This window comes from Heptranchias perlo, chromosome 31 (genome assembly GCF_035084215.1).
Source record: "Heptranchias perlo isolate sHepPer1 chromosome 31, sHepPer1.hap1, whole genome shotgun sequence".
Taxonomy (NCBI): domain Eukaryota; kingdom Metazoa; phylum Chordata; class Chondrichthyes; order Hexanchiformes; family Hexanchidae; genus Heptranchias; species Heptranchias perlo.
The window spans coordinates 31466645-31481161 of NC_090355.1; the positions used below are offsets into that span (position 1 = coordinate 31466645).

General features: G+C 46.2%; 1 protein-coding gene across 1 annotated transcript in view; it reads right to left on the reverse strand.

The window, feature by feature from the left end:
• Positions 1 to 14517, reverse strand: part of LOC137300352 (centrosome-associated protein 350-like) — a 125490-nt gene that overhangs the window by 37342 nt on the left and 73631 nt on the right. Inside the window, exons 14-20 of the mRNA XM_067969436.1 lie at positions 14024 to 14172; positions 13478 to 13609; positions 12699 to 12778; positions 11237 to 11373; positions 8488 to 8642; positions 3230 to 3417; positions 781 to 971 (exon numbers count right to left, since the gene is read on the reverse strand). Of these exons, the coding sequence (XP_067825537.1) occupies positions 781 to 971; positions 3230 to 3417; positions 8488 to 8642; positions 11237 to 11373; positions 12699 to 12778; positions 13478 to 13609; positions 14024 to 14172 (1032 nt within the window). The remainder of the gene's footprint in view (positions 1 to 780; positions 972 to 3229; positions 3418 to 8487; positions 8643 to 11236; positions 11374 to 12698; positions 12779 to 13477; positions 13610 to 14023; positions 14173 to 14517) is intronic.

The window sequence follows — 14517 nt, forward strand, 5'->3', positions numbered from 1 at the left end:
GTGCCAGGAACGTCTCTTTTGCCAGTGAGAATCTCCCATACAATGCCCAGCATTGGTATCAGTCTGTCACCATTAGGAAGTCAGTGACGAGGTCTATTAGTGTTTCCCCAACTTCTGGGAGTTTCTGGGATTAGACAGATCACCTGTTAAAACTCGAGAATTTGAATCCAGTCCCCAGCAATCTCCTGTAAGTCCCCTCTGGCCCTTCACAAAATGGCTCCAATTCCCAGTGAGCAGTGGACCACAGCAGGTGAAGTGCCAATAAACTGGTCCAGGGAACTTCTCACCACATGAAGATGCAACAAGGAGAACTCCTTGTGAAAAATTCACACTGGTGTGACACACGATCTTCACCCAAGGTTAGGACGGAACCACTGGTGCAGTCGAGCAGAGCGAGATTTACTTCACAACTTGCCCAGGATCTGCTTGGGAAGCATTGCTGCTGATGCCGATTGCCAGAAGTTCCATCCCCCCCACCCACACACTGACATCTCTTATCTTTGATGAAGGGCAGTGGAAATCTGGAATTCTCTTCCCCCAAAAATCTGTTGAGGCTGGGGATAAATTGAAAATGTCAAAACTGAGATTGATAGGTTTTTGTTAGGCAAGGGTATTAAAGGTTACCTGAACCAAGGCGGGTAAATGGAGTTAAGATACAGATCAGCCATGATCTAATTGAAAGGCAGAACAGGCTCGAGGGGCTGAATGGCCTTCTCCTGTTCCTATGGAACACAATATTCCCTCAAAACATACAGAAGCAAATCAGTTTAACGGGCTCACGTTTTCTGATGCTCGAGCCAGGCCAGCTCGGCCTTGGTTTTCTCCCTTAGTGCTTTCTCTCTCAGTCGAAACAGAGCGGTCTGGTGCCTGGCTCGTAGTTCCTCTTCCTTCAGGTACTGCTGAGCCATCTCAAGGGTAAAACGACTCAACGCATCCTGGCTCCCAAAGATAGGCATCCCTACTTCCTGCCACTGAATATAAATACAACACTACTCTTAGGTACGTATGTAAAATCTTCAAGCTCCCAACAGCCCCAGTCCATTGAAGTCAATGAGCAGTGCACTAACTAATGGAAGTACCTGATCATCTCACTTACTCTAGAAAATGGCACCATTACCTTTAAAAGTACAACGGCAACAACTTTCATTTATACAGCGCCTCTAACTTAGTAAAACGTCTCAAGACGCTTCACAGGAACGTAATATAAACAGGAAATATATTCCCGTTCCTTCATCATCGCTGGGTCAAAAAGCGTGGAACTCCCTTCCTAACAGCACTGGGAGAACCGTCACCACACGGACTGCAGCGGTTCAAGAAGGCGGCTCACCACCACCTTCTCAAGGGCAATTAGGGATGGGCAATAAATGCCGGCCTCGCCAGCGACGCCCACATCCCATGAACGAATAAAAAAAAATCACACACAAAAACTGACACCAAGCCAAAGAAGGAGACATTAGGACCAAAAGCTTGGTCAAAGAGGTAGGTTTTAAGGAACACCTTTAAAGGTGGAGAGAGAGGTAGAGAGGCGGAGAGGTTTAGGAAGGGAATTCCAGAGCTTTGGGCCTAAACGGTTAAAAGCACGGCCGCCAACGGTGGGGTGAAGTAAGTGGGGGATGCACAAGAGGCCAGAGTTGAAGTAATGCAGAGTTCTTGGAGGGTTGTAGAAAGAAATAAAGAGAAAATTGCATCTATATAGACTCTTTCATGAGGTCAGGAGGTCCCAAAGTGCATTATAGCCAATGAAGTACATTTGAAGTGTAGTCACTGTTATAATGTAGGAATTGTAATGTTGTATTGTAGGGCTGGAGGAATTTACAGCAATAGGAGGGGCAGGGCCATGGAGGGATTGGAACACGAGATTAATACAATCACAAAATGCCTGTTGTTCTTACTTCCTCCAGGGGTGGCACTGTAACCTCTCTCAGCCCATTATAACAAACACAGCAAAACTAAATATCATTTCCTCCAACTAACAGTGAGCAACACGAAGGGAGATTGTCTAGCATTTTCAAATCTTCACTCCCCCAGCCCCCAATTTGCTCCCTTTCTCTCCTGAAGGCATTGACTCATACCTAGGACTAGGTCTGCGAAGACCAGCAGGCCCTTCTGTGAACCTGGAAAGCACAAGTCAGAAGGCTATTTGATTCCAGAAGAACAGGAATGGTGAATCTTGATTATACGCCTTCCATGACACTAACATCTTTCCTATAATAGTGCCCAGAATTACACAAAAGTCTTTGGCTGCCGCCTAACCAAAGCCTTGCACAAATTCAACAGCACTTCCTGGCTTTTTCCAGCGCTATTCCTTTCACCAAAATGTACAACTCTACATTTCTTTGCTTTAAACTAGACTTGCTGCCTTTCTGCCCACCTTGCTAATGTATGTCCTCCAGCAATCTTCCTCACAGTTTGTCACAGCCCAGAATTAGATATCATGACCACCATCACATTATTGATCTTTGTAGGGATAAAATTTGGATTAAGGGATATAAAGGGGTGGGCCCCAATTTGCCGGTATAAAACTGTCTGAAAGGTACCATTCAGTCTTGTACCAAACAAAACACAAAGCACCATGGGATACTTGACCATGTTAGCCTTTTTCAAACTAACAGATAGGTTTAGCTGACCAAGGACATTCCAAGCTTTACTTAAGGAATGTTTAGAAGGAGTCTGTTCCTGAGAAGAGATAAGAGTACAAAGGCGTAATGATGAAACATCTGCTGATGGTCTGGGAAAGGAGTCAGTTGGCTGCATAATTCAATAGAGCTTTGTAGTCAAGCAGGCCATGTTCCTGCTGAAGATACCTCCCTACAGTGATAACAAGGGTAAGAGATAGCTCAAGAATGCGAAGTTAGAGTGAAGCCTCTGCAGCCCATAAGCTTCTCACAGGGGGTACTCGAGTTCAAAGGGCGGGCCTAGTAGTTGATTGATTAACCCTAATGTATCAATATTACCATGTATACACGCCCATTCGTAATTAGTGGGTGTTGTCCAATATACTGTATAAACTAAGTTGTATTGTCACTTTTCTTTTGAGAACGAGGTCTCCAGCTGGGGTGGCTGAGATTGTTCTCCCGTGTGCACTCGTAATAAACTATTGATCTGGGTAACACCTGAATCTGTTAGTTCTGTTTTACCTTCCAGATTTTCTTCGCTTACAATCTTGCACAAACGCATCTCATGATGTCTGAACTAGAAGCAGATTTAGTTCTGTTCACATAGGAATTACCTTTCTGAAAGGCTCATTTGTTGTGTTCTGTACACTGTTGTCCCCCAACTGCAACTTCTTATTGCTTTCCATTGTCCGTCTCCAATGGCTCTCAGAAGGCAACAAGGACCAAAAGGACTGTTCCACTAACGTATCCTTCACCAGCGATCCATCGCCGAGCGAAACGTGGGTGGTTCCTGAAACAGATTCTACAGTTGGAAAGAATGTATTAGATTCACTCAAACCAGACGCAACTTCCTATTGGGATTTTCTACCCGTCTAGAAGTGGGTTCTGTTCATGTTGTTCGGAACCCAACTAGTTTGCAATGGCAGTGACAGACACTTAGGAGAGGGACTGACCCTGGACAACCTGTAAGCAGGGTCACCATGGCAAAAAAACAGTCTCTGAAAATTATACTCACTGGTCATTACAAGTGAGGGGGTGTTTTCTGAAAGTAATTCAAAGCCAACTGAAACACTTAGTCTAATCTTGCTCTTTCAACTGAACCAATGCATCAGATATAATGTCACCAACAAGTCACTGACTTCACTGGGCATGGCACCAAAGAGCCATTTCACCTTGTCCAGAACAGGAGAACCAGAGGACACGGCCTGCGCTTGAAGTGGGGGTAAATTCAAAACTAATCTGTGGCAATAATATTTCAGCGAGCGAGTGGAACAGGCTCCCTTGGGAGACGGTAGAAGAGGTTAGTATTGATTGGTTCAAATGCAAATGATAGAATTCTTTCAGAAAATAATATTTTGAGATCCAGTATATGATTAATTTGAGACATAACATGTGGTAAGTGTAACAGGCTTGGGAGGAACAGGTGACTTTGGACCTACGGTTCCCAAATCTCTCCACCACTGGGGGTTTTCCTTGTGTCATTTCTGGGTCTGTACGGTAGAATAGTGGTTATGTTACTGGGCTAGTAATCCAGAGGCCTGGACTAAATCCAGAGTCATGAGTTCAAATCCCGCCACGGCAGCTGGCGAATTTAAATTCAATTAATTAATTAAATTCAATTAATTAAATAAAAATCTGGAATTAAAATACTAGTATCAGTAATGATGTCCATGAAACTACCGGATTGTCGTAAAAACCCATCTGGTTCACTAATGTCCTTCAGGGAAGGGAAGCCTGCCGCCCTTACCCGGTCTGGCCTATATGTGACTCCAGACCCACAGCAATGTGGTTGATTCTTAATTGCCCTCTGAAATGGCCTAGCAAGCCACTCAGTTGTAAAATCTCGCTACGAAAAGTCATAATAAGAATAAAACCGGACGGACCACCCGGCATCGGACCACTAGGCACCGGACACGACAACGGCAAAACACCAAGCCCAGTCGACCCTGCAAGGTCCTCCTTACTAACATCTGGGGACTTGTGCCAAAATTGGGAGAGCTGTCCCACAGACTAGTCAAGCAACAGCCTGACACAGCCATACTCACAGAATCATATCTTTCAGCCAACGTCCCAGACTCTTCCATCACCATCCCTGGGTATGTCCTGTCCCACCGGCAGGACAGACCCACCAGAGGTGGCGGTACAGTGATATACAGTCAGGAGGGAGTGGCCCTGGGAGTCCTCAACATTGACTCTGGACCCCATGAAATCTCATGGCATCAGGTCAAACATGGGCAAGGAAACCTCCTGCTGATTACCACCTACTGCCCTCCCTCAGCTGATGAATCAGTCCTCCTCCATGTTGAGCATCACTTGGAGGAAGCAATGAGGGTAGCAAGGGCACAAAATGTACTCTGGGTGGGGGACTTCAATGTCCATCACCAAGAGTGGCTCGGTAGCACCACTACTGACCGAGCTGGCCGAGTCCTGAAGGATATAGCTGCTAGACTGGGCCTGCGGCAGGTGGTGAGCGAACCAACACGAGGGAAAAACTTACTTGACCTCGTCCTCACCAATCTACCTGTCGCAAATGCATCTGTCCATGACAGTATTGGTAGGAGTGACCACCGCACAGTCCTCGTGGAGATGAAATCCCGTCTTCGCACTGAGGACACCATCCAACGTGTTGTGTGGCACTACCACCGTGCTAAATGGGATAGACTCAGAACAGATCTCGCAGCTCAAAACTGGGCATCCATGAGGCGCTGTGGGCCATCAGCAGCAGCAGAATTGTATTCCAGCACAATCTGTAACCTCATGGCCCGGCATATTCCTCACTCTACCATTACCAACAAGCCAGGGGATCAACCCTGCTTCAATGAGGAGTGTAGAAGAGCATGCCAGGAGCAGCACCAGGCGTACCTAAAAATGAGGTGCCAACCTGGTGAAGCTACAACTCAGGACTACATGCATGCTAAACAGCGGAAGCAACATGCTATAGACAGAGCTAAGCGATTCCACAACCAACGGATCAGATCAAAGCTCTGCAGTCCTGCCACATCCAGTCGTGAATGGTGGTGGACAATTAAACAACTAACGGGAGGAGGAGGCTCTGCAAACATCCCCATTCTCAATGATGGCGGAGTCCAGCACGTGAGTGCAAAAGACAAGGCTGAAGCGTTTGCAACCATCTTCAGCCAGAAGTGCCGAGTGGATAATCCATCTCAGCCTCCTCCCGATATCCCCACCATCACGGAAGCCAGTCTTCAGCCAATTCGATTCACTCCACGTGATATCAAGAAACGGCTGAGTGCACTGGATACAGCAAAGGCTATGGGCCCTGACAACATCCTAGCTGCGCCTCTAGCCAAGCTGTTCCAGTATAGCTACAACACTGGCATCCACCCGACAATGTGGAAAATTGCCCAGGTATGTCCTGTCCACAAAAAGCAGGACAAATCCAATCCGGCCAATTACCGCCCCATCAGTCTACTCTCAATCATCAGCAAAGTGATGGAAGGTGTCGTTGACAGTGCTATCAAGCGGCATTTACTCACCAATAACCTGCTCACCGATGCTCAGTTTGGGTTCCGCCAGGACCACTCGGCTCCAGACCTCATTACAGCCTTGGTCCAAACATGGACAAAAGAGCTGAATTCCAGAGGTGAGGTGAGAGTGACTGCCCTTGACATCAAGGCAGCATTTGACCGAGTGTGGCACCAAGGAGCCTCAGTAAAATTGAAGTCAATGGGAATCAGGGGGAAAACTCTCCAGTGGCTGGAGTCATACCTAGCACAAAGGAAGATGGTAGTGGTTGTTGGAGGCCAATCATCTCAGCCCCAGGGCATTGCTGCAGGAGTTCCTCAGGGCAGTGTCCTAGGCCCAACCATCTTCAGCTGCTTCATTAATGACCTTCCCTCCAGCATAAGGTCAGAAATGGGGATGTTCGCTGATGACTGCACAGTGTTCAGTTCCATTCGCAACCCCTCAGATAATGAAGCAGTCCGAGCCCGCATGCAGCAAGACCTGGACAACATCCAGGCTTGGGCTGATAAGTGGCAAGTAACATTCGCCCCAGATAAGTGCCAGGCAATGACCATCTCCAACAAGAGAGAGTCTAACCACCTCCCCTTGACATTCAACGGCATTACCATCGCCGAATCCCCCACCATCAACATCCTGGGGGTCACCATTGACCAGAAACTTAACTGGACCAGCCATATAAATACTGTGGCTACGAGAGCAGGTCAGAGGCTGGGTATTCTGCGGCGAGTGACTCACCTCCTGAATCCCCAAAGCCTTTCCACCATCTACAAGGCACAAGTCAGGAGTGTGATGGAATACTCTCCACTTGCCTGGATGAGTGCAGCTCCAACAACACTCAAGAAGCTCGACACCATCCAAGATAAAGCAGCCCGCTTGATTGGCACCCCATCCACCACCCGAAACATTCACTCCCTTCACCACCGGTGCACTGTGGCTGCAGTGTGCACCATCCACAGGAGGCACTGCAGCAACTCGCCAAGGCTTCTTCGACAGCACCTCCCAAACCCGCGACCTCTACCACCTAGAAGGACAAGGGCAGCAGGCGCATGGGAACAACACCACCTGCACGTTCCCCTCCAAGTCACACACCATCCCGACTTGGAAATATATCGCCGTTCCTTCATTGTCGCTGGGTCAAAATCCTGGAACTCCCTTCCTAACAGCACTGTGGGAGAACCGTCACCACACGGACTGCAGCGGTTCAAGAAGGCGGCTCACCACCACCTTCTCAAGGGCAATTAGGGATGGGCAATAAATGCCGGCCTTGCCAGCGACGCCCACATCCCGTGAACGAATAAAAAAAAATTGATAGAGATTGATTGCTACGATTAGTCAATAACTCCATTATCGTTGTGTCATGCGACTACCAGGATGGTTGAAGGCGAACTTGATGGACCTTGGTCGTTTCTTGTCTAGCAATTCCTATGTAAGAGCGTGGGGATAACTGAGTCTCTGCGAAAATTTAGAAAATCATGAATATGCTCATTCCTGCTGGTGTGGGGAGACTCCACTAGAGGGAGAAGGAACGAAAAGCAAAAGAAGATGTATGACCCTGACAAGAAAAGAAAATCAAAAACAGATGGCTGAAATACAAAATTAAATCAAATTGGAATACCGACAGGAAGAAACATTTTTCCCGACTGAATGGCAGACATACGAAACAAACTCCTACAAAAAGCAATTAATGCAGTCACCGTGAGCTCTTCTAAGAAAAGGATAAATATCTCCTTAGAAAAGGCATAGAAGGTTACAGGGATACAACAGAGATCAAGTATTTCATGGAACACAACAGTGGCTGTGTTTCATGACCTTGGAGACATCATGTGTGGGAAGCAACCAGTCAGATTGAATAGTGGAGATCAATGAATATTCTGGATTTTTGATTGGTTAACTTTGGTCGTCAAGGAGATATTCCACAGAACCTTCCCGTAGCAACTTAAATGGTTCATTACACACAAGGGTAGATTGGATTTGAACATTCGAAGGGCCAAATGGCCTTTTTGCATCTCCGTGCTTGATTACTTTCTTCAAGCGTGGAGGCAACATTAGGGAATAAGTGCTGATGTAAATGCCATCCCGGGCAAACTGTGGTGCAGGCAGTCCAGTGGCACCGCACGTGGTTTAACAACATTCTGAACCACAAACTGATTGTACATAGGTTCATGGCCATCAACTCCCAGTGTCATCCTGGCCACACAGAGGGTGATTTAGGAGTTTTCAACAAGGGGAGAGACAGAAAAAAAAGTCAGGCAGATGAGTCATTTAACCTCACTCAACAGTGGTATCAAAGGCCTGGGCAAAGATGACCTACCCCCATCGGCTATCTAGGGAAATGGGTGCCTGGGTCACCTTGAAAGAGGAGGGGCTACTTAAACATAACCTGTACCTTTTCCATCCACAGAGATCTCTACACTTGCTCTCCTCCCCGTGTTCCTCCTTAGATTTTTGGTTGTCTCAGTTATCACTGGGCTGATCATGGAGGATCTCTTCAGCTCCGTCGATGAGTCTTCTTTCAGGGAACTGTGAGTCCTGCTACGGAAACTGGTGTGAAGGAAGGGAAAAGCAAACTTCAGAATAGATTTTTTTTAAAATTAAAGACACACTGGGGCTGAAGACTCTCAGCCCTTCTGTCACACTTATGCTATATCTCCAGCACCGTCCCACCATGACTCCGGCAGGACTGTGGCAGAGGGCTGGAATATAGGCCGGGGTTCCATATGAGCTTTGTAAAGGGCAGTGCTGCTGCCCATCCCTTACAAGAGAGGACGGAACTCCCTACGATGGAAGCTCTTAGGACCTCAGCCTTGCTGAAGGTCAGGGCATCTTCGGAGGTCAGTACGCCCAGTGAGAGGAGGCATGAGGGCCCTCTCCCTGGAGGATGCAGCGTCCACCTTGGGAATTCAGGCCAGGGAATCGCAAGCCCGGCATAAATGACCAGATTGTGTCCCCGACGGATTTTCTAGCCCACTGACTTAAAGAAAAAAAAGCACGTTTGACAATTTTTTTATTTTTTTTGGTTGTGGAGACAGAAGAGCTGTGAAACATCTTTGTCCTAAATTCATTAGCAATGCAATGAATCATGTGATTCAGGCTGTCACGCTACAAACAAAAAGGAAAAAGATTTGGCATACCCTTCTTCGTGGCATAGCTCCTTTAACATTTATTGCAACACAATGTCTCACTACTTTAATATATAAAGGACTTTGTCAAGTAACTAAATATATGAATAACATTGTGATTAGCAGCTAACATGGATTCAGAAGGAAAAGATCCCATTTTTTCAGCCTTCTTGACTATTCTGAAAAAGTGACATTGCAGGTGAACAGTGAACAGTTACCATGAGTGTAACGCTGTCCACCACTGGGGGTTTTCCTCGCCTCATGTCTGGGTCTGTTGGTGAACAATCTCTATCAATTATTCTACATGATTAGTCAACAACTCCATCAACATTGTATCATGCGACTACCAGGGTGGTAGAAGGCGAACTAGATGGACCTTGGTCATTTATAATCTAGCAATTCCAATGTTCCTATAAATGACAACTTAAATTTAATATGAAATGTAAGGTACTGCACATAGGGGAAAAAAAAACATGAGTGACATAAGTTCTCGACGCATGGAGTCAATGGCTAAGGGTGAAATTGAAAGAGACCTCAGGGTTTTAGTAGCCTTGGTGCTCAACATATTCAGTCACTGCAGAGCAGTAATCAATAGAGCAAATTGGATACTGAATTATACAGCCAGAACAGTAGAGTGCAAGCTGAAGGAAGTCACACTCAAGCTGTACAGTTCTCTGATCAGACCACACCTTGAATACTTTGTTCGTTCTGGTCAACGGGGCACAAGGGAGACGGACAAGCGCTCGAGGTGCTACGGAAGGAAGTCACAAGACTGACCTTGGGTGTCAGAGGACTAAGTTATGAGAAAAGACAAGAGAAGCTTGGGCTTTTCAGCCTTGAAAGGAGTTGACTGAGAGTAAATGGTGTAGAAAAGTTATGTACAGATCAATACTTCAATCCATAACACAGGGATTAGGGGAGGGCACAGGGTCAAACTACTGCAAAGCAAATTTAGAACTGGTGTCAGGAAGTTCTTAACACTACGAGTGTCCAACAGTGGAATGGACTTGGAGGTCGGGTCGTGGACACTCAGCCTCAGGAATCTGGCAGTTGGATGCTGTGATCTGGAGATTGTAGTATGTTTTTCCTGGGTGGATGAGCTTTGATGGAACTCCCTTGTGAGCTCATTAACGCTGCCATCTCTGCACAGCTGGTGGAGTTTGAGTCTCAATAAATACAAGAGGCTCATTCCATCTTAGTGGAAAACAAATACATTGCTTTTCTAAAAAAAAGGGGGGAGGGGTATAAAGGCTCCTTTGGGACGCCCACAAGGCAACAGGAGATGTGTCAGGGAGTAATGGATTGCAATGCTGCTGAGATAAGTCACATAAAACAAAGAGGAACAAGACACAGATGCTGTGCTTTTTGCACCCCAGAATGAAGGATTTTTTTCCCCCCCCCCCAGAGGCTTTCTTCCTCAACTCTTTCCCATTTGGAGCAAATAATTACCTTTAGTTTGTTCCTCTAAACTTTGCTGTCTTGTTCCTCCTAAGCTTTAAGTACTCCTCCCTGAACACTCCTCCGCCTTCCTGGATCCACTCGGTGTTGAAATCGTGAGTCACTGCACTGACTCCTAGGAGGGGGGTCATTTTAACCTAACTCACCGGGCGGGAAGCCTACAGGATCGAGTGGTGCACTGGATTTACAGCCCGCCCAATATTACTCTCAATTGACTTCAATGGAGAGTAAAGTCTGTTGGGGTGTAAAATCAGCATTGCACCCATTCCCGACGGGCAGGTTAAGTTAAAATTGCCCCTGGCCCGACTCTAACTCATCTTTTTCCCAGGACCTCGAAACCATGAAATCCATCTCTCCCTCAAGTCTCCTCTCCTGCTACCATGTGCTAGTCACCCAGCCACTGCTTCACAACTTCGACTGCTCATCTCAACCTCGATAAAGTCCCGACCGGCTGACCTTGGCCCTTTGCCTAGGGTTCCAAATTTTTTTTTAAAAAATGGAGATTCTTAGAGAGACTCGGCTTGTTGCTCTCATATCAAACAGAAACCCTTCTTTCACCGTAACTGCTCAGTCTCCTCTTGGAGTTCCTTCATCAGCTCGGCCAGCCTCTGGGTAACAGGATCTTCCTTTCCCTTTGCCAACTCCTTTGTGGGGATATTCCTGGTGTTGGTTGATGGTCTGGATCTGTCCAAGGGCTGAAAGAGAAAACTCTGACTCTCAGCACCATTCAATTAAATATAGTCAAAACCACAACAACTTGCATTTATACAGCGCTTTCAATGTAGTAAAACGCCCCAGGGCGCTTCAGAAAAGCGTCATCGTACAAAATTTGACACCGGGCCACCATATTAGGAGAGGTGACCAAAAGATTGGTCAAACAGGTAGGTTTTAAGGAGCGTCTTACAGGAGGAGAGAGAGAGAGGTAGAGAGGTTTAGGGAGGGAATTCCAGAGCTTAGAGCCGAGGCAGCTGAAGGCACGGCGGCCAATAGTGGAGCAAAGGAAATCGGGGTGCGGCGAAGAGAATCAAAGGAAAGAGAATCTGATTGCACCTAATACCCATTTTCTCTACTTTTGTTCATTGAGTGAGTGTTTTTGGTTTCAACAGTGAGTGACGATATTTTTCCTCATCGTTATTGGAGGATTTGGCAATCTGTCCACAAGTGCTTTTAGATGGGAAGGGGAAGAGTGTTCGGGAACTGAGTGTCTCTGGCTCCAATCACTACATCCCGTGATCCGAGTGACTGACCTGTGACTTACACTGATGGATTCAGATAAACAGTGAACGACAGGTCTGCGGGTGTCCAAGTCATAAGCTATGGCGAAAGCGTATAAAACACAAATTGGGGTTGTATTCTCTAGAGTTTCAAAGGTTAAGGAGTGATCTGATCGAAGTTTATAAGATATTAAGGGGAACAGATATGGTGGATGGAGAGAAACTATTTCCGCTGGTTGGGGATTCTAGGAGTAGGGGGCACAGTCTAAAAATTAGAGCCAGACCTTTCAGGAGTGAGATTAAAAAAACACTTCTAAACACTAAAATGTGGTAGAAGTTTGGAACTCTCTTCCGCAAACGGCAATTGATACTAGCTCAATTGCTAATTTAAAATCCGAGATGGATAGCTTTTTGCTAACTAAAAAGGTATTAAGGGATATAGGCCAAAGGCAGGTATATGGAGTTAGATCACAGATCAGCCATGATCTTATCAAACGGCGGAGCGGGCTCGAGGGGCTGAATGGCCTACTCCTGTTCCTATTACAGGGTTCGATTGCCGCGTTCAGTTCACGCAGGCCTTGCGGCACGAACAGATTTCTATCCCAGAGTGCACCGTCAGCACCCAAGATGATAAAAAGGACAGGTGCATTTTGATGCTCGGGTACATTGGGCAGAGGGGAAGAGAGGGAGAGAAAGGGAAAAGAGAAAAGAGACAGGCAGAAAAACAATCAAGTTTACTCCTAATATCCCAGTTGTATTAATAAACAGGACCATTGGTGCAGCCATAAACTTCAGTAAATTCTTACCCTTCCATTCTGAGCTGGGCAGAGGCCAGGGCTTCTGGGAAACTCTGCACTCTCGTGATTATAGCTGTGGTCAGCAATAGCTGTCAAATTACAAAATAATATGAAAATTAATTACAAGATCAAGCTGTAGCTGTTTAGCAAAGCTATCATTCAGGAAGGAGAATAAAAGAACTTGCATTTATATAGCTCCTTTCACAACCACAGGACGTCCCAAAGCGCTTCACTGCCAATAAAGTGCTTTCGAAATGGAGTCACTGCTGTAACGTAGGGAAACGCAGCAGCCAATTTGCGCACAGCAAGATCCCACAAACAGCAATGAGATAAATTACCAGTCAATGTATTTTAATGGTGTTGGTTGAGGGATAAATGTTGGCCAGGACACTGGGGAGAACTCCCCTGCTCTTCTTCGAAACAGTGCTGTGGGATCTTTTACGTCCACCTGAGGGGGCAGACGAGGCCTCGGTGTTCTGAGATTGAGTGGGGAAATTTTTTAAAAATCTGCAGGGTTTCTGTTCCAGATCGCAATTGCAAAGGGTGTCCTTGCATGGATATTAAGGGCCGTTTTAGGGCTTGGCTATGATGACACTGAAAGACTAGGCTCACACATTAAGAAAAGGCAGTGGGGCGAGTTGTTCACTTGTAGCCAAATGTGATTTAGCACCTTCAGGAAAGGAGATGGAAAAATAGGAAGAGTATTTTTTTTTAAAAAAGCAACCCAGTATTTCCCTGAAACCAGAACAGTGAGGATTCAACCAATGATAATTAGAGTTTTGATCGACCTGAGCACTGGATGTGTGAATCATGTGACTGTCTTGTCTTCCACTGGGATTTCCCTGTGGGTGAGGCACCTTCTCTTGTCTCCAGAGAGTCGCTTGCAATTGGCTGGCATCTTCTTATGCCGTGCTGATAACCTTTAGGAAAAAAAGAAACAAAATTAGAAAGCCACATGACAGTGTGCAGGCAGAGATGATGCCAGTCGTTCCCTGCTCCACCTGGAGTTACCCGGCAGGATGGCAGAGTTTAACAGCTGAGTGTTGTATGACCCTCTGTTTAAATGCGACTTGCAATTTAAGCCCTTCTAACCCAATATGGTGAGGCTGCCTTTCTCTACAATGGCGTACTTAAAAGTGACAGCGTTTAATGGTTAAAGTTACATCAGGATTGATGGATCTATCTATGGTCTCTACTTTCTGTGTCCTTTGTGCACCCTCACCCACCACAGGTTCCACATAAAAGTGACAAAGCTTCACTTTGGATTCAGATTTGGATAATGGCTGTGGGCCATAGCCTCTCCCATCAGCGATACCCACAAGGGCAGTACCTACCAGAGTCCTTCCCATTGTCAGTCTGATTTGCTCCTGAAGGTGAGGTGGCATTAGTCCTGGATGGTGACCAGCGTGAACCCAGTCTCTTACTTTTCTGGGCCAGGGAAGACTTGTTGCCATCTTGCACTCTACTCGTTTGCTGAGAACCTCTAAGTTAGGGAATAGAGAATTTTATAAAAAAATTGTTAAAAGGCATTCATCATCACTGTACAGAAGTGTTTTCTTAAAAAAAATAGAATTACATTTAATTTACAGCACAGAAACAGGCCATTCGGCCCATCTGGTCCATGACGGTGTTTATGCTCCACACGAGCCTCCTCCCACCTCTAACCCTCTCAGCATAACCTTCTATTCCTTTTTCCCTCACCTGTTTATCTAGCTTCCCCTTAAATACATCTATGCTTTTTGCATCGACTATTCCCTACGGTGAAGAGTTCCACATTCCAACAATTCTCTGGGTAAAGAAGTTTCTCCTGAATTCCCTATTGGATTTA